At 40.1% G+C, this 19,233-nt stretch overlaps 2 protein-coding genes across 4 annotated transcripts in view; both read left to right on the forward strand.

Annotated features, from left to right (window-relative positions):
* Positions 1-8,651, forward strand: part of pik3ca (phosphatidylinositol-4,5-bisphosphate 3-kinase, catalytic subunit alpha) — a 30,845-nt gene extending 22,194 nt beyond the window's left edge. For both annotated transcript variants that reach the window (XM_052101616.1, XM_052101615.1), the window contains exons 18-21: positions 404-574; positions 753-870; positions 953-1,107; positions 4,200-8,651. In XM_052101616.1, coding sequence (XP_051957576.1) covers positions 404-574; positions 753-870; positions 953-1,107; positions 4,200-4,470 — 715 coding nt within the window. In that variant the 3' untranslated portion in view covers positions 4,471-8,651. The remainder of the gene's footprint in view (positions 1-403; positions 575-752; positions 871-952; positions 1,108-4,199) is intronic.
* A 691-nt stretch (positions 8,652-9,342) lies between these two features.
* Positions 9,343-19,233, forward strand: part of xxylt1 (xyloside xylosyltransferase 1) — an 86,838-nt gene continuing 76,947 nt past the window's right edge. For both annotated transcript variants that reach the window (XR_007968402.1, XM_052101633.1), the window contains exons 1-3: positions 9,343-9,477; positions 9,793-10,327; positions 15,504-15,651. Coding sequence is in view for 1 of the 2 variants with exons in the window: in XM_052101633.1 (XP_051957593.1) it covers positions 9,851-10,327; positions 15,504-15,651 (625 nt within the window). In the remaining variant the exon portion in view is untranslated. The remainder of the gene's footprint in view (positions 9,478-9,792; positions 10,328-15,503; positions 15,652-19,233) is intronic.

The following is a 19,233-nucleotide window of genomic DNA, read 5'->3' on the forward strand; positions in this document are numbered from 1 at the left end:
TGTCATCATTTCCTCACCCTCATGTCATCCCAGATGTGTGACTTTCTTATGGCAGCAAAGGTGATGGATTATCTTTAGAAGACATTAACCAGTGCAGTCGTATGGATGATGTTTATGATGACTGTCCAGTCACCGTCCACTTGCATTATAAGAACCACTGAAGGGAGATATTCTTCCATTTTATTCAAATGTGTTCAGATGAAGAGAGAAAGTCACACACATCTGGGATGACATGAGGGTGAGTAAATGATGACAGAATTTGTATTTTTGGGTGAACTGTCCCTTTAACCACCGGTTGCTCCAGAGAAACTGACCCAGAAATAAGTGTATTTTAAAAGTCAATGAAACGGGCCCTTTTCTCCCTTGTGATCATGTTGTAATACATCTCCCTTCTGTGTCCCAGAATGCTCCCGTACGGCTGTCTGTCTATTGGAGACTGTGTGGGTCTCATAGAGGTGGTGAGGAGTTCTCACACCATCATGCAGATTCAGTGTAAGGGAGGCCTGAAGGGGGCGCTGCAGTTTAACAGTTCAACGCTGCATCAGTGGCTGAAGGACAAGAACAAGGGCGAGATGTGAGCGAGGATTAACACATTGTTTTCCTCCAAATGAGCTCTTTTCTTTAGTGGTCGAGCGATGTATTATTGGTTTATCAGTCGTTTTTCCTCCACTCATAAATCACTTAAGTAATCATCAAGCACGGGTTAAATTGAGCAGTTGTTATAAGTCTGGAATAATCTTCTGTGTTTACAGGTACGACCTGGCGGTCGATTTATTCACACGATCCTGCGCTGGCTATTGTGTGGCCACCTTCATTCTGGGCATCGGTGACCGACACAACAGCAACATCATGGTGAAGGACGACGGGCAGGTGTGAACTTGATCTTCATTGAGGCTTTATTCTCATATTATTGAGTCATTCTCCTTATATTGACCAGCTGTGTCTTCTGCAGCTGTTTCATATAGATTTCGGTCACTTTTTGGACCACAAGAAGAAGAAGTTTGGCTACAAGAGAGAGCGAGTGCCGTTCGTCTTGACTCAAGACTTCTTAATAGTGATCAGCAAAGGAGGAACACAAGAGTGCACTAAAACCAGAGAGTTTGAGAGGTGTGTGTGTGTGTGTGTGTGCGTGTGTGTGTGGGGGTGTTGTTGTTGTTTTCCTGTGAGAGCTTTAAAGCAACACTTCCTTCGGGTGTTTAAACATTAACTTAGTAATTGGCAGGCAGCGAATTGTCCAAGACGTTTGGAAACTCTGAACAAAAGATGCTTTCATACGTTCAGAATGGGCCTCGCTGGCCCCCTTCCCAGCAGCCCTTCCTCCTGCCTGACAAAGTTCCTGCCTCTCCTCCAGACTTCCGCTCCGGGACATATAGAGCGGCGCTCAAAGACAAGAGGCTTCATGAAAGCAGAGTTTGTTCTTTAAGTGTCTCAGAGGAGTGGATGTTGGTTTGTGGGTGTGAGTAAATCTCAGCAAGTGTTGTAATGGTCTCCAGCTGAAGGACAAGCCTTGAGCGAGCATTCAGTGCTTAATGTATGTGTGCTCTTTCAATATGGTGGGGTTTATTCATCTATGGATGGAGCATATTCCAGCTGGCTATAAGGATGCTCAAAACATTCCTCTGCTGAAGTCGACATGAAATGCTGTTTGCAACCCATTTTACTTGCACAATGTCCCCGTTTACTCCTGTATTAAGATGCAGCTCAGGTGACCGTATCACATGTGGTCAGGTCAGACACATCCAGGGTTCCCACGTGTCCTGGAAAACCTGGAATTTTGCAATACAGTTTTCCAGTCATGGAAAATGACAAAAATACCCAAATGTCCAGGAAATATAATGATTTGTTTTGGAAAATATATTAATATAACCATTTGACTGTGTTGCTAGCAAGCTTTCCGTTACATGCACGAAAACATGGTAACGGTCTGACTCGGATTATTATTTGTATAGTTTTTTCACTGCTGGCGGCTGCGCATCGTGAAACAACATCAGCGGTTACGGGCGATTACACCCTCATGATTGATTACTACAGCGGCCAATCATATGTTTGGGAGTCACGGTCCAACCGAGGCAGATCACTTGATTGGTTACAGCGACGACCAATCGCGCGCTTGCTTCAGTGCGCATGTAAAGTAAGAAGCGGCATTTGTGAAACTTCTCAAACTGAATGACCTGGACCGACCGCATGAGAGGGGCATGTTGTTCGTTTACTTCAGCATGTGAGTCTACCTTGTTCATCATGGAGAGAAAGGGCCGGAAGAGCTGTCCGTGTGTAAAAGTGACTGTGTCTGCACGTTGAGGGGAAGTCACATGAGGATGTCTATGAAGTGACGCGTCAGCACAAGCCCAGAAAGTGTTTTTCACACCCGTTCTGCCTCACAAATGATGTCTTTGAGAGTACAAAGCTACATTAAATATTTTAAAATGGTTGAAATTTATGAGGAGATGTTGAACGTCTCATAATTTCCCTCTTTGTCCTTCTGACGTACCGTCCTCTTTGAAATCAGTGCATTCGCAGCATAAACTGTAGTCCGTGTGTAGACTCCTGATCTCTATATATCAGTGTGTAGCACACTAATGTGGAGGACAGAGCGCTGCTGGTGTTTAGCGGAGCGTTGACGACTCAACTCATGTGAAATGCACTTTACAATGACATCATTGAAACTCAAAATTATTGTTATTATTATATTATTGTTGTCTTTAATGATAAAAGTCATGTTCAGCAGTTTAAATTGTTTATGAAACTGATACAGCACATCTGCTTTGTTTTTATAATGCCTAAACATTTGACATGAACATTTTAGTAATGAAGAAGGGAAGGACGTTATTGATACTCATTATTATTATTATTATTATTATTATTATTATTATTATTAGACTTTTGTTGTCTTTTTGGATATCAAGTCATGCTCGCCGTTCACAAACAGTGCAAATTCTAGATCTGCTTTGTTTTATTATGCTTAAACTCTATAATGTCTCTGGGCAGATTTCGGTTGTGAATATTTCACAGATTCAATGACGCGCTTGTAGCACATTAGACTTTCATTTGTCGCCACCTAGTGGCACCTCCAGAAGGGGTCACTATTACACTATGGAACACTATTTTGGTTCCTCTGTAGTAAGTGTTATTTCCTAATTGCTTATGCCTCAAAAGTAGAGAAAATGGCAATTATTCCCCACAAACTTAGCTTTTTTGACCAGGACAGTGATATTTTGAAATGTTTCCAATGAGAAAACGGGCGAATTTGTGTCTTTTCGTTCACATAAAGTCAGAAAAAACAATGCCATGGATCATACTGCTTATCTAGAGGTGAGAAACTTCTGTCAAAAACACACAGAAGTGGCAAAATAAAAGCTCAATTTAAATGAACCCTGACATCGCTGTTTACGCCTGGTCACTAAATGCATCTCCTGTGACCACTTGTGTTCGTATCTGAAGGAGAGGGTCTCTGATTTCATTACGACAAACATCAATCACTATGTCAGTGTGTGACTGCATGATGATGATAAAGTGCAACAAAGTCAGAAAAGACGAAGAAAGCATGAAAAACTGCACGCTGTTATTCTCAGATACAGCTGAAATTTAATCAAGCACAAATGCAACGTTTTGTGCAGAATTATCTGTTATTTTAGTGGATTTGCTGTATTTCTCTCTGCAACTCTGCAGACCTGTATAATGTATAAAGTCTCCGTATACACGCGGTCAAGCGTATGTGGTGTCGTTTGTAAGCTGAGAATCTGAACTCATTGATGACATCACTTCATATGTGCTTTTTGTGATCCGAGGTACAGTTTATTTAGCGCTGACCACTTGTGATTGGATCACCTGAAATGCATCTTAATCTGAATGAAACAGGAAATAATGTAGGTCGGGACTTGATTTGACTAATTAGGAATTGATTGAATGGTGGAAGAAAACGTTGACCGGTGGTGTGTAAATAAAGAGTTATTGCTCATTTCAGAGGCAGAGCAACATTATTAGTATGTTTTGATAAAATATTATGTAGATAATTTGTCTTTAGGATAACTAGCATTGATGAATCCTTCACTAGAAGACCAGGGGCGTGTATCAAATGGGTCAATGTTGGTTTCATGTTGAACTTGTTATTCAAGTGTACACATTGAGTTTTATTGTAATGTTCCACACACTGCAGTGTAATGAAGCTGGAGTTGAACGTGTCTCATCGTCTCCCCCTGCAGGTTCCAGGAGATGTGCTACAAGGCTTACTTGGCCATCAGACAGCACGCCAACCTGTTCATCAACCTCTTCTCCATGATGCTGGGCTCGGGCATGCCAGAGCTGCAGTCCTTCGATGACATCGCTTACATCCGCAAGACCCTGGCGCTGGACAAAACCGAGCAGGAAGCCCTGGACTATTTCATGAAGCAGATGAATGACGCTCACCACGGCGGATGGACCACCAAGATGGACTGGATCTTCCACACCATCCGACACCACGCCCAAAACTGAGCCGAAGCGAATTCCGACCCACCGGCACATAACGGGCCAAACCAAGACCTTTGTTCTGGGCCGTGCTGCTCGATCTATGCCACGTGGAATCATGGCACCCAAACCTCATGTACAAATGACCTTCAGAGCACTAAATCAACCCAGAAGGACTTTGTGTTTGTCCTCCATACTGAGATGTGCTTGTACATTATAGCCTTGTCTTTTTCCCCTCGTGCTGCTCTTTTCACAGAGAGTCAATTCTACTTATTAATATTTATGATATTTTTGTTTTGTGGGGAAAAAAACAAACGTTGCTGGAGAAAAGGGTTCTGTACTGTTCAGGAGCTTTGGCGGGAATGCTCGCGTCTTCCTGTTTAAAACTACAAATGCCTTCTAATATGCACAGAACCTCCGAGAACACTCTATAAAACAGGGTATGAAACCGTCTGGTCTGCTACCTGACCTTTATTTACCAAACCAACACTAATGCCCTGAAAGACAGAGGAGGTGTAACCGATGGTGCTGAAGTGTGTCCTGTCCTTTGAGTGATGGATCATAAGCTTTCTTCCTTTATATGCACAGCGAGCGCAAACGATAACCTGTATACCTGATTATGCACTGGATGTTTTGATTTTTACTATGAATTTGTTCATACTCTCACGTTCGTAGCACTACATACTCGTATGTCTCATACAAATGTCTCCATTGCAACATGTCCTCAATAATCACATGACACTCTTCACTAACCACAAGATAATGGTGTAGTTCCTCTAGTGCTTGACCAAGATGGCCAATATCTGATTTAATGCAGATATTTTCATAATTAAATACTCAATATTTATTTGCCAGTCAGCCCTACAAATAAAGCGTCACACTAAATCTCGGATAAATCTCCCCGGAAGTATTTAGTGTGGATTTTGACACAAAGGGGAACTACCGCTCGCCAAGAGGTCTTTAAAGTAGTCGAATATCGGCCAATGAATCAAGCGGATGTTTTTCTGGTTCCAGTGTGCGAAACATCAGAGGAATCCAGGTTATCAGTAAGGACTCGTTTTACCAGACAGCCGTAATGCACATTTGCATGGGATGACCAGGAGAGGAAGTGCTCCCCCTTCAGTTGAATCGGGGTGTTTGCATCTGTTGACACGTTGGAAAAAGACAGCTGGCTCTGCTGTATGTAGTTATTCAGTATTTTGAAAGATTCAATGGACGTAATGGATGTTTTAGATGGTGAAATGGCTTTGAGTGGGTGAAATATTGTTTACCAATGACACTACAGTACAGCGCTGTATCACTACATATACTTACATATATGTACACGCCGTCTGTCCTCCACAATGTCTCCGTGTGGACAATGTGCAGTGAATGTCTCCAATGTGGCGCTTCAGCTTCTAACTTGGATTGAGCAATCAAGATTATTGAATTTTCTTTGTTTAATGGGACGCATGCTGTGCATCATGGGTAGTTAGTTGGGGTTAATTTCGAGCTTTGAAAAGTGTCTCTCGCACTAATTAACTAAAGCGTTCTCATGGACATGTGGAAACAGGAAGACGACGCCCTCTGTAGTCAGGTTAAGTGCCTTGCTTGGGGCCGACAGTTCAATCCGCTCCCTTTGCCTCTTGATTTACAAGCTCTCGCGCGCGTCTACGTCTTGCCCAAACAAACAAGCACTCCAGCATCAGCTCTATCTGGCCCGGTGTGTCCTCTCTCGTCATGTTCCTGCATTACTTTAAAGCTGTGAAAATGTACATGTACAAATGAGGTGCAATCGTGCTTTTTAAATGGATATATACAGTAGATAATGCAGGAAACAAACCAATACTATTTCTATTATATTTGTTGTTTTGTTCGTGTTGCAGCTCAATATAACGTCTTCAAACATAAATAAATCATTTAAGTGACGACATATTTCCAACCATCTAAAAGAGTTTTCTTCTTAAAGTCTGCTAAAGTTAGGGGTAATTCTGTTGGGCCGCATCTGACGATCATCTGATCATTTTCTTGACCCTTCCTTGGTCTTACTGTCAATTTGGACTTTTGAATTTTTAGCACTGATTTACATTAAGTTAACTTTATGTTTTCGGCCTAAAACTTCATGACATCAGAGGTGATCTGAACCTGACGATGTCATATTGTACATTTCATGTATTTATACACAAAGCTACAGAAACAAAAAAAGTCCCTATGTTGTCCTTAAGGGTCAAATTGGCCTTTTACGTTCAATTTCAAAAGCTTATATTACAGGCTCTGTTTGCTATGTCTCTCTATTTTTGGTCTTAAATCGTTCGTCCAGGTGCATGCTAACACTAGCAAAACATTTTTTTTCTGTTTTTTTTAAATATAAATTTATGTGTGTGTGTTTTCTCCCACTTTTAGTCTTTGATCATTCCACTAGATGGCAGAAAACACACATTGATATCACAGCATACAGATGTGTGTGTGTGTGTGTGTGTGTGTGTGTGTGTGTGTGTGTGTGTGTGTGTGTGTGTGTGTGTGTGTGAAATTGAGATGAGTGTTCTTATAATAACATTTTGACCTTTTCTACAATTTTATGGTGAGGCTTCTCAAAGACTGGATGTGTATGGGCAGAGTTGGGGCTCCCCCTGCCTTTCAGATCTGAATTTTGTGAGGTTATAAAGAGAATTGTTTTCTGGTTTTAGCTGGCACCTAGACAAATGATTTAAGACCAAAAGGACTTGACCTTTAAGACCACGGAAAGGTTAATCAACGTTTTTGTCCTGTTTTCCAGTGAAAATATCGAAACATCCTTAAAGCAAGAGATATGGACTGGAGATCAGACTTGTGTTTCTTCAGTAAATTGCTTTGCCTTGTTTTAGGGATAAATCTAATGAAATAGTTTTGTGTTCAAAACAAGGAAAAGTATTTGCCAATGGTGTAAGAACAATACAGTGAAAACAAGACTGAAGACTTGAAGATGGGGATAGTAATGAATAAAACGATGATTTGACTTGCACACTTATGCATTCATTTGCTGTTTATACCTTTTCGTAAAATTCGTAGTAACTCGTATATGCAGTAAACACGTGAACAGATTTCCATATGCCCTTAGACTGATGTATGCAGGTGTTTCGTGCACTTTTTATTCCTTCGTTTGTTCTCTCTTTGCCTTCAGTCCTGTGGGACACTTTTTGCATGTGTTGAAGCAGCTCTTTTACTAGCTTGAATCAGCTGCTGTAGAAGTTAGTGACGGTCAGCAGCTTCTATTCGCTCTCCGAAAGCCATTTAATGCATGCTTCTGTTCAATCATTGTGTCGTTGTCTGTACAGGCTACAGATCTTGGGCTGGACCCGCTGAAAACAAGCCCATTCACAATCGTCTAATGTGACCGATAGCTTTCTAATTGACCTTTTTTAAATCATTTAACAACTCGCTTACATAATCTATTGAGATGCAGAAATTCTGGAGTCTTTTGTATGGCAAAGGAAAAAAAGAGAAAAAGTAGGAGTTAAACAAGACAATGTTTAATAGGATTCAGTTGTACTTGAATATCATTGCTCAGAATCGTGTTTGCGTGTCAACAAAGCCGTCGATGTTACATAGCACTAAAGTTTACATTCATAGGCAATTTCATACCGATTATGAATGTTTTGCTCATGAGAAACTCTACCACACCAATAAAGAGAGAAAAAAGATAATTTCAATATAAAGGAAAATCAATTGTACATTTATTTGCTGTTATATAAGACTGTCAGGAGTATATCGATGACTCTAATAAAAAGGTCAAAGCGGTTTTCTGTGCTTTTCTGAAATGGTTGGAGTGGTTACATTTCTTTCTCTCTCTGTAATGCATTTTACTCATTTATGTCATAAAGATATAGTTTTCTTTACTATCACCATTATAAAATTATATATATAGCGGGCCAAATCCTTTTCTTTACCTCCTTCCTCGCATGAGATTCAAAAGTAAAGTTTAAAATGAAGAAAAAAAGAAAGTGAAACTTCAAAAAGTTGCCCTAGTATTTCTGTTGATCATTTGTCCATGACTGCACTCGGTACAAACCATCTATAAACAGCCATCAGCCTCATGTTTCTGTTTCATTGTGCACTTCAGTTCAAGAGTCGCTTTATATCCCGTCTGTCTTCAATATTTTGAGTGTTATGTGACTATGTACAAATAAATGTATTTCAAGAAAGCTTTCCTGATTATTACTGATGTCACGCACCAGGGTGAGAAATTAAGGGTGCTTGGGGAGGACAAATGGTACCAAAAGTGACAAAGATGCCACCCAAATTTAAAAAGTGGGGCCAAAACAAAACAAAACAAAAAAAAAACTGTAATATATTCCTTAATATTCTATTGTAGTCCTAGTAATTTATATATATATATATATATATATATATATATATATATATATATATAATCACACATAAAATGTAAGGGGTAATAAATAATTAGAATCTGTATTGAACAGATTTAATGGAATAATCTGACAAACACATGAGATGATTTGTTAAAAATATATTGAAAAAGAAAAGAAAAAAAGCCTCTGAATAAAATTATTTAAGGGGCAAATATTGCTCCTTAATGTATAAGTTAATTTCAGACATTGACACACACACATTTACACCATATATGCAGTTTATGCAGAATATATGTCTTTTTATTATTATTATTATTATTATAAATGAAATACAAATAGTGGAATTCTGTGCACAGTGCATATACAATAATATATCAAAACGTATTAAATAAATGAAACATTTATAATAAACAATATTTTCTAAACTTTCTCTATGGTGCATCATATAAACTAATTTACTCCTTTGCTGTATTAAAAACACACCTTAACATTTACACTTTTATCTTTCCTTCCTGTAGTCTCTGTTAGTTTACGGTTAGCTAAAGACTTTTATTATGACATACTTCCGGTGAGCAATGGCTGCTGCTGTCTTTGCGTTTCACTTTATCGTCAGTGTTCAGAAAGCTTGATGTGATTGACAGTTAACGGACTTCTCATTTGAATGATTGACAGTTAACTGACTTCTCATTTGAATGTGGCGCCGGCGGTAAGTGAGGCAGTGAGATCGTGTCTGTTATCTGACATTATTGACAAAGATATTTGAAAAGATATTTCAACGCATTTCCTAGTTCGACCTGCATGAACAGCTCAGCCAAAAATGACAACTGTGTCATCATGTACTCGTCATGTTGTTCCAAACCCGAATGACTTTCTTTCTGCTGTGTTTTGAAGAAGATGCTGGATGGGGACTGAGGTTGTCCACACAACTCGTTCACCATATCCAAGTCTTCTGAAGATATCTGTGTGACATTTTTAGTTATTCGCATGTCTCGTGACCACTAGATTTCCTTCTCGCACACAGGTCATGGTCAGCGGTTAAGAACTTCCTTCAGGTGGACCACAGGGCATCCTGAGCTGGCATGGGTCTCCTGCGCCTGCTGTCAATCACTTTCAGGTCCTATCAGGTCATGTTGTTGTTCGCCGCAGCTCTGGCAGTGGTGGCGTTCTACTACTTCGGCTCAGAAAAGCAAAACTTCTCCAGCACCACAAAACGCATCAAGGAGACGCAAGCGAGCCAAAACACCAACCGTGATGATGCAGATCTGTCTGTAGACATCAGGTCTGGTCATCCGGAGAGCCGGAGAGGAACCGGAGATGACGTGGAGGGGCAGACGTTGAGACTGAAGCGCTTTCATGCTCTCATGATGTTCACAAAGGTTGACAAGAACATGAACCTGCAGAAGAAGTTTCAGGTGGCCATGCGCTCTATGGCCAAACACGGACGTTTCCTGGAGGATGAGGTGCTGGTTCTTCACTACGTTTCTGATGCAGGCAGTCAGGAGCTGGGCGAGACAAGACTTCACGAACTTCTCCTGGATGCCACCTTTCATTACGAGGTACGTACAGTGAACCGAAATGAAGTGCACACCTGAACTGGCTCACCCATGTTGAACATGGCTTTGGGGATTTGCTCTCATTCGGACACACCGAGGTTGGGCCGTGATGGGGTTCTTCTGATTCATCTCAAAAGTACTTTTGGCTATGTTGTGCACCTCAGGATGTCTTAACTCTGGGGGCTTGTCCTGGTTTGAATACATAAAGTAAAATAGTAAAATACTTAAAATAGTAATACTAGTAAATCTGTTGCTGAACAGAGAAAAGCTCTTTTAGTTTTAGCAGTGCAGGAGAGCAAAGGTCAGAAGGGTCACACAACACTTTACACAATATTGGACAGAGTTTCAGTTCTTCTCAAAACAATTCTGTGAAAACAGAGATTATAACATGGTGATGCTCCGTATGCACAAGTATGTGGACACCCCCTTCTGCACTCATAATCATGGACAGTAGTTCCATGTGTTTGAAATGAGTTTTCCTTTTTGGGGAGGATTTTCTCCCCTTTTCTCCCCAATTTATAACGCCCAATTCTCAATGCCCTCTAAGTCCTGGTGGCGGAGAATGAATCTCAGTTGCCTCCACATCTGAGACCGTCAATCCGTGCATCTTATCACGTGGTTTGTAGAGTGCGTTACCACGGAGACATAGCGCTTATGAAGGCTTCACGCTATTCTCCGCGGCATCCACGCACAACTCACCACACGCCCCACTGGGAGTGAGAACCACATTATAGTGACCACGAGGAGGTTACCCCATGTGACTCTACCCTCCCTAGCAACCGGGCCAATTTGGTTGCTAAGGAAACCTGGCTGGAGTCACTCACCACACGCCCCACTGGGAGTGAGAACCACATTATAGTGACCACGAGGAGGTTACCCCATGTGACTCTACCCTCCCTAGCAACCGGGCCAATTTGGTTGCTAAGGAGACCTGACTGGAGTCACTCAGCACGCCCTGGATTCAAACTCGCAATTCCAGGTGTGATGGTCAGCGTCAACACTCGCTGAGATACCCAAAATCCCTGAAATTATATTTCTTAACTTAAAATTACTATGTAATCTCAACACAAACACGTTGTGTAGAAAGAACCTAGTTGAATTGGGACCCCAACAAAAGTAGATGTCAAAAAAGTAGTGTCAAATGTAACTTGAATAGTTGTCTTTTACTTCTTTATGTGGGGTACAATGGGGCTAACTGCACAACTTAAAGCTGCACTTTGTACGATTTGGTTCAAAATGAACAATTCGCCAGTATTGATTAAGTACATAAAGAGTCAGTGTTCAAAATAATCTTCTTTACCCCGATTCGCTGCGGTAAGTCTGTAAAAAGTATTTGTATTTTGAGCTGTCGGGTTGGATTTGATGTGAAATCGCTGCTTGTGTCGTTCATCCTTGCGTCATGATGTCATGTCCGTAAACACAGAAAAGAAGAACCGTCTGGAGAAACTACGTTGCGTTCAGTCACACACACGCTTCAGGACATCATCACTGCAGTACAGATGGATGTTTATCTGTTTGGGGAAGTTGTTTACCTGTTATAATCTTTGGATATGTTTTCTGGTAGGGTTGTTGAAGCTAATATTGCTTTTCAGTAGGGTTGCAACTAATGATTATTTTGATAATTGATTAATCTAATGATTATTAGAACGATTATTCGACTGTTCTGCGATTATTGCAACGATTAATCATTAGCTCTTAACCGAATTAAAAGGTTGTTTAAACGTTCTTACTAACAATAAAGAGGACAAAATCATCTTTTAATAATACCTCTAAATGACATTCACTGAAATTAAAGGGAAAAAAGTTTTCTATGTAAAAGCGCTTTGCGTGAAGTGTCAGAAAATCACTATAAGTGTAAAATATGTAAATAAGAGTTGTTTCTCTTCATCAAAGCCAGTAATATTTCATTTTTAAATGTTTCATTGTATAACATAATATCAACATTAAAACATCATGACTGGAGATATTCAGAGTCATAATCACACAGGTGATATCCAGGAAACCTGAAATCACGAGACTCATCTGTGCAGAAGAGCAGTGCCGAAACACGACTCGCGTAAAGTGTTCTTCCACAGATTCATTTACATTTGAACTTTCAGCCACAGGTGTCGCTAGAGAGCACAAAGTTACGTACTGCAGCTTTAATGAAATGTTGCTTTTTTCTCAAAAATAATTTTGTATTTTTATTCAACATTTATGTAGAAACATAATTTGTGTGAAAATAAATAATAATAGCAGAAGGTTGTTTTGATTAAGATTCAGGTTTTTTAAAAAGGTGGCGAGGGAGCCGTTTCCACACACTTGGGGTGAAAGTGATGGGGAGGGGGATATTAGTTATAGTGCAAAATTGGTCAACTAATGCCAATAAATGTGAGAGAACAAGAAGCTTTTTTATAGTAACAAATTAAGATACTTATTTAAAATAACTACTTCAGAAGAGGGTGCACAATTTCCTGTTAATGATAAACACATTTGGGATTTTAAAACATCACAGGTTTTCTATAAATAATCCCATTTTGAACATTCTTCATCACAAATATATAAATCTACTAATTTAGAACAAAAAGGTGTTTTGTGTTCTTTTCGGTGGTTCGTAACGGCTGGATAACTTTTAGGAAACTTCTAACTGGCTGCTAAACACTGTCACGTGTCGAGCATCTTTTGTTTGTGAATTCTGCAGTAATCCTTTAATGGTTACATGTAACCGTAAGCTGACCTCTGCCTCTAAAGATGTCCCTTACATGCACGAGTGCTCCGAAACAAACATGTTAGCTTAGAGACCTGCCCTTTTCTATTCCAGCATGATGATGTCCCAATGCACACCGTGAGCTCCATAATGAAATGCAAAGCCCCGACCTGAACATGAATAGAAATGCTGACTGTGAGGGTCCATCGCCCAACATCTCTGTCTAACCTCACTGATGCTCTTGTGTCTCAAACCCCCACAGCCATGTTCAGACATCTAGTGCAAACTGTTACCCCTGCCTCAGATTTAACTTGAAACCAGTTATCAGGGTCCTTTTCACTCAGTTACTTTATTGCTTTCAATAATTAAAGCCTGTCAAATAATCATAAAGTTCTTTTATGAACCAGTAAATGACCAATCTGTAAACCAATATATTTCCTCTGGTGATGTCCAGTGGCTGGTGTTGGTCACATGGGGGCAGTGTTACACTGTGTGAGTCTGTCTATCTGAGAGTTTATATGTGTGTGTGTGTGTGTGTGTGTGTGTGTGTGTGTGTGTGTATGTGTGAGAGTGTTTGTGTGAGAAAGTGCAGCTTTAAGGAGATAGTAACACGGAAAGTTCTGCATTTCAATGATTTAATTGCATCAGAAAAGTAAATGCAAGACAGAGATTAAAGTGCAAGAAGGTGTTCTCTCTCTTTTTCATTATTAATTTGAGTGCAAATATTCAACAGGTTCCTCCTATCTCAATATATTTTCAGCAGATATTTTAATGCTTGTTTCGTCTTAAATACGGATTAATATTGGAGTGGTGGTGGCGTAGTGGACTAAAGCACATAACTGGTAATCAGAAGGTTGCTGGTTTGATCCCCACAGTCACCACCATTGTGTCCTTGAGTAAGACACTTAACTCCAGGTTGCTCCGGGGGGATTGTCCCTGTAATAAGTGCACATAACTGGTAATCTGGTACTCAGAAGGTTGCTGGTTTGATCCCCACAGTCACCACCATTGTGTCCTTGAGTAAGACACTTAACTCCAGGTTGCTCCGGGGGGATTGTCCCTGTAATAAGTGCACTGTATAATACATTGGTAATCAGAAGGTTGCTGGTTTGATCCCCACAGTCACCACCATTGTGTCCTTGAGTAAGACACTTAACTCCAGGTTGCTCCGGGGGGATTGTCCCTGTAATAAGTGCTCTGTATAATACATTGGTACTCAGAAGGTTGCTGGTTTGATCCCCACAGTCACCACCATTGTGTCCTTGAGTAAGACACTTAACTCCAGGTTGCTCCGGGGGGATTGTCCCTGTAATAACTGCACTGTAAGTCGCTTTGGATAAAAGCATCTGTCAAATGCATAAAATGTAAATGTAAATAGGATAAAAATAGAAGATACAAAAGGCATTTTGATTTGCACAGGATGCAAAGTATTTCTGTATTTGTCAACTCAATGATGAAGCCTTTAAAGAGCTTTCCTTGATTCTTGTTACATGGGACACAACTTTACCTGATAGCTAATAAATATCAGCATTACCACTGAAATGAATCAGACACGATTGAACAAATGTTCTTAATTTCCTGTAGATCAAAACATGAATAGCATACATATACATCTCTTAAACACTTCTACTATGTGTTGATGGAAGAAAGAGGAGCATTTTAAAATATACTTACTGTCAGCACTGTCTGCTGTTTATAAAAGAGTATTAAAAATGAAATTCAGCCTTCATTCTGGAGGTGCTCTTTCTATATTTCACCTGCTGTGCATTGAGGTCAACAAGGTCACACGGGCTCTGGTGAGATTTGTTTTTTGCATTTTAAGTGCTTGTATTTTCTGTCTCAGCCATGACACTTTCACTGCATCACACAGACTGTAAAGAAATTGTTGTATATTTTTAGCTTGTTTGCCTGATTTCTTTAATATCTGATGGTGTTGACCCATATTCAGTGATGGCAGGAGATGGTGCTGAAATATAAACACATTCATGCTAAATCATTCCTAGATAGGTAAATTGTTGTTATAATGATTGAGTGTGGGGGAGTCCAACATTTAGACAGATTGTGCTTTGTTACAGTACTGACTGTGTTCCTTGATCCGAAATCAAAGTTTCTCCTGAACTGGCACTTTTGTTCTGACGGGCTGATGGTGGACTATAATCCTGTGGCAGAAACAAATATGGCTCCTGGAATCAAAACCTTCATGGGAAATCCTGTGATGACTGAGCACCCAATCCTCTTTGTGAAACCTAGACAGAGAAACACATGATCTGACGCCAGAGCAGAAACACGGCACTATTGTGTGTGTTTCAGTGCTGGCAGCAGTTAATGAAGACTGTCATGCTTCACTGAACACCTGAGAATGAGACCTCCATCTGAAGGGTTCCCAGTGAATCACTCTTGTGCACAAACATGTACAGAAATATCGGCTCGGTGTCACTGGGGTCACAGAAAGGTGTGTTTGTTTAACACAGATGCACCTGTTGTCTGTTTCAGGTCGTGTTCCACAATGTGGACGTGCTCACGGAGAAGTTATTCCCCATTGTGGAGGCCATGCAGAAACACTTCAGCGCGGGCTCCGGTGCATACTACAGTGACGCCATCTTCTTCCTGTCTGTGGCGCTGCATCGCATCATGCCTGCAGGTAAACTCAAGGGAATGACCAGTAATCTGCTGATGCAATATTATATTCATATCTGGTTCACAACACACATTATATTTTTAGTGCATTGCAAGATCTCATCACCCTCATGCCATCCCAGATGTGAACTGTCCCTTTATAGATCATGTGATATAGAGAATGTGTTTTTAGCGTGATGTAAACAGCACCAAAAGAGATGGCAAACATATTGGCTTCCAAACATACACATACATACATTTCTGTGATCTCAACAAGTCTTTTTCTTGAGTTACTTTGATAAATGTTCATGACCTCTGTGGGCTCGTTTGATTATCTGGTGAATGAATCCGTTGTTTTGCTCTTTAATAAAGGTGTGATTCAGTGCAGTGGATGTATGTTACAGTAGTAATTATTCTCCTGATGTCCATGAAGACTCTCACAGTTTGTTCTAACGATCATGTGTTCCAACAGCTGCAGAAAACACATTCATGCATACTTCCCTTGCACACTTCCTGTAAGTGTGTGTTGAAAAGGTCAGTACATTCAGCCATCCTGCAAGCGCCCCTCAATCAGTCCATCTGTGAAAGCGTTTGGACACGAGGCCACATATGGTTTCATATATGTACAGACTTACTCACAGATGCTGAACTGGCACAGCACTGGGCACAGAGGAGGGGGCATGGGCGGGCGGTCGATCATCCTCTGTGCCTCCAGTCAGACTTTCTCACATCCGGGCTAAAGAGCATTCAGGCATCATTTGATGTGCCAGCTAACAAATCTATAGGAGACAGTTTGATGACATTAGTAAACGTCAGTTAGATCTGATGTGAAACGGGCACACGCTCTGATCAGCTTCATTGGTTGTCCTAATGCTGATTACCACAAACATTTATTTCCACTCCTTCCTCATTTTCTTTAAAACAAAAAAAAGCACAAATGTGTGTTCCACTGTTTCCATGCAAACAAATAATCTGTTTATGATCCGCCTGATGGCTCAGTCGGATTGAAAAGCCTTCATGAAACACAACAATGGTCTGATTGAAGGGGTTGGTGTAGAGATAAAATAATCTATTTAAAAGAAAAATATTATCCATGTGAATCTGACTACAATCTCAATTACCTTGCACTCGTGCAGAGCAGTGGTGCGTATGTGTGTATTCACGATAATCGCCACGGGAACCTAATTTATACAAAGCAATGAAAACACGCATTATTAAGGGTATGGGGACTCGCAGGGCACATATGTTCTTTAATGGCATCACATACATCAAATAAGAAGTGTGTCACTCTTAATTGAGACTTTTAAGCAGCAGGTGCGGGCGGCTATACGGCGTTCAGAGTTCCTTGCGTAAGAGACTTCACTACAGCTACGGCTGGGCATCGAGTTCATTTTAGGCACCGACCGAATTACCTCTAAACAATTAAGTATTAAAAAATGTCTTGTCGTTCGGTACCAAATTTCGATACCTAAGGGGTTAATCTCGTCAGTGCATGTAGCATGCTAGATATGCCGGTGATTGGCTGTGTTCAGGCATCAAGGAAAAACATGAGTATCAGTAAATGGTTTGAGTTCCAGGTCTGAGGATGGCATCAGTAATATTGCTAACACTGTTCTACATTACAGAGAAATACTGACCCATAATAAAGAGCCTTTAAAATATACATTTTACTAGCGCACGCATGAAGCGAGCCGCAGCGACACCGGGGAAAGCGGTAATGATCCTGAATGTGAGACTTTCTGAACATTGTGTTGATTTATAGAGAGAAATGCACATTAGTGTTGAGCAAGACAGATTTTATATATCGAACACGAGTTAAACTCTTCTTAACGTCGCACAGATCCATTAAATAAAATAAAAAAACATTATTAGGCCTATGTATTATTGCAGATTATTTTCTATTATTGCAGTTCTTTTAATTAACACTGCCCTATAATTCTGTGAATAAATACATTCTCAGAATGTTCTACACTTTTTTTTAATCAAAACTAGATACAATTGTCAAAGCTGTATGTCTAATGCATAGTTCAGTTATTTGTTTCCATGCCACATCTGTAAACTCCTTTAAGGACAACTCTCACCCAGCTGTCTTTACTTTGTAGTCACATCCAGAGATGTCTGCCGTTATATTAGAGGAAGAATTGACATGAGACAAATATATAGTTAGGTCAGGTATATTAGATGCTGCGTATTATTCTTTGTTTGCTGAGTGAATCACATAAGAAAAAGCTTTTCTGGCATATTTCTAGATTCCTCAGCAAAGCAAAAATGTAAATTACGAACTTGGGTATCATGCTCGCGGTGGCTTTCTCAGCCTTTCTCGCTAATTCAGAAGGTGTGAGTTTTTTTTCCTAACTAAATGCTAATACATGCTAGCATCATGTTAAACATGTTAGCAATACCTAGCTAAATATTAAAATTAGCTATAAACACCTAGTTAAGTGCTAAAACATGCTAACAACATATTAGCAACATGCTAAAATATGCTAGCAATGGCTAGCTACATTCTAAAACATGTTAAAAACATGCTAGCAACATGCTGAAACATGCTAGCAATGCTAGCTAATTGCTAATACATGCTATAAACACCTAGTTAAGAGCTAAAACATTCTAGCAACACCTAGTTAAATATTAAAACTAACTAGAAATGCCTAGCAAGAGACCAAAACACCCTAGCAATGCCCTAGCGACCACCCTAAACACCCTAGCAACTGTCTGTCTGTCGCTCTATCTATTGATCATTATAGCTGTCTGTCTGTCATAAACTTTCAGACCAGGCTTTTTCAAGACAGCAAAGTTGATCCACAAACATTCTAATCTTGTTGAAATAATTGTAAATGAACACTCGCTGTGTTAATTCAAGGCTGTTTTACAGTTAAATCCTCTCCTGCTGTTTCTTTTATTTATCCAGTGTTACAAATGAACATTTGTTGCTCAATGTAAAGATCTGAAGTAGTTGAAATTGTTCTTGCAAACTTTTGACATGTTTTCTATGAAAACATTGAATTGATTTTAGGACAATCATATAACGGTGGAGCTGTTGTCGCCTTTTTCATCATCTTTCATCATCATTTCTACTTTATTGTCTTTTTCAAACTTGACAGTGTTGTTTAATTCAGTTGTGTCCTACTGACTGGCCTCTTAAATCAACCTCATTGAATCCTCTTCTGACCAGCATTTCCATTGTCTGTCTGTCTGCTGGCTCGACGCTCCCCTCGTCTCTCCCGCCGGGCTTGTTCCGCTCATCGACTCTCCTGTCAGGGCGGTCAATACAGACCAGCTGAGCGGCTGAATGAGTGATTCTTGTGGAAGAGACTGAAACCATCCATCTCAGTTTGGACCATGATCCCTGGAAGACCATTGGCCCATTGAGAAAATGAGTATTTCTTTGCTGTAAACAAGCAAATGTCTATGGATCATCTGTTCTTTCTAAACATTAGCAGTAAAACGAGACACATGGTGATCATTTTAAAAATAAACATTCTTGCTTTATGTTCTGTCAGGTTACTCAGAGGGAATTGGCTGTTTATTAAAGTGAAAATGGCTCCTGGAGGTGTACGGTGATATAAACTGCAGCATTATCTGTGGAAATAATTTGCCCTTGTTT

This window comes from Xyrauchen texanus, chromosome 32 (genome assembly GCF_025860055.1).
Source record: "Xyrauchen texanus isolate HMW12.3.18 chromosome 32, RBS_HiC_50CHRs, whole genome shotgun sequence".
NCBI classification, from domain to species: domain Eukaryota; kingdom Metazoa; phylum Chordata; class Actinopteri; order Cypriniformes; family Catostomidae; genus Xyrauchen; species Xyrauchen texanus.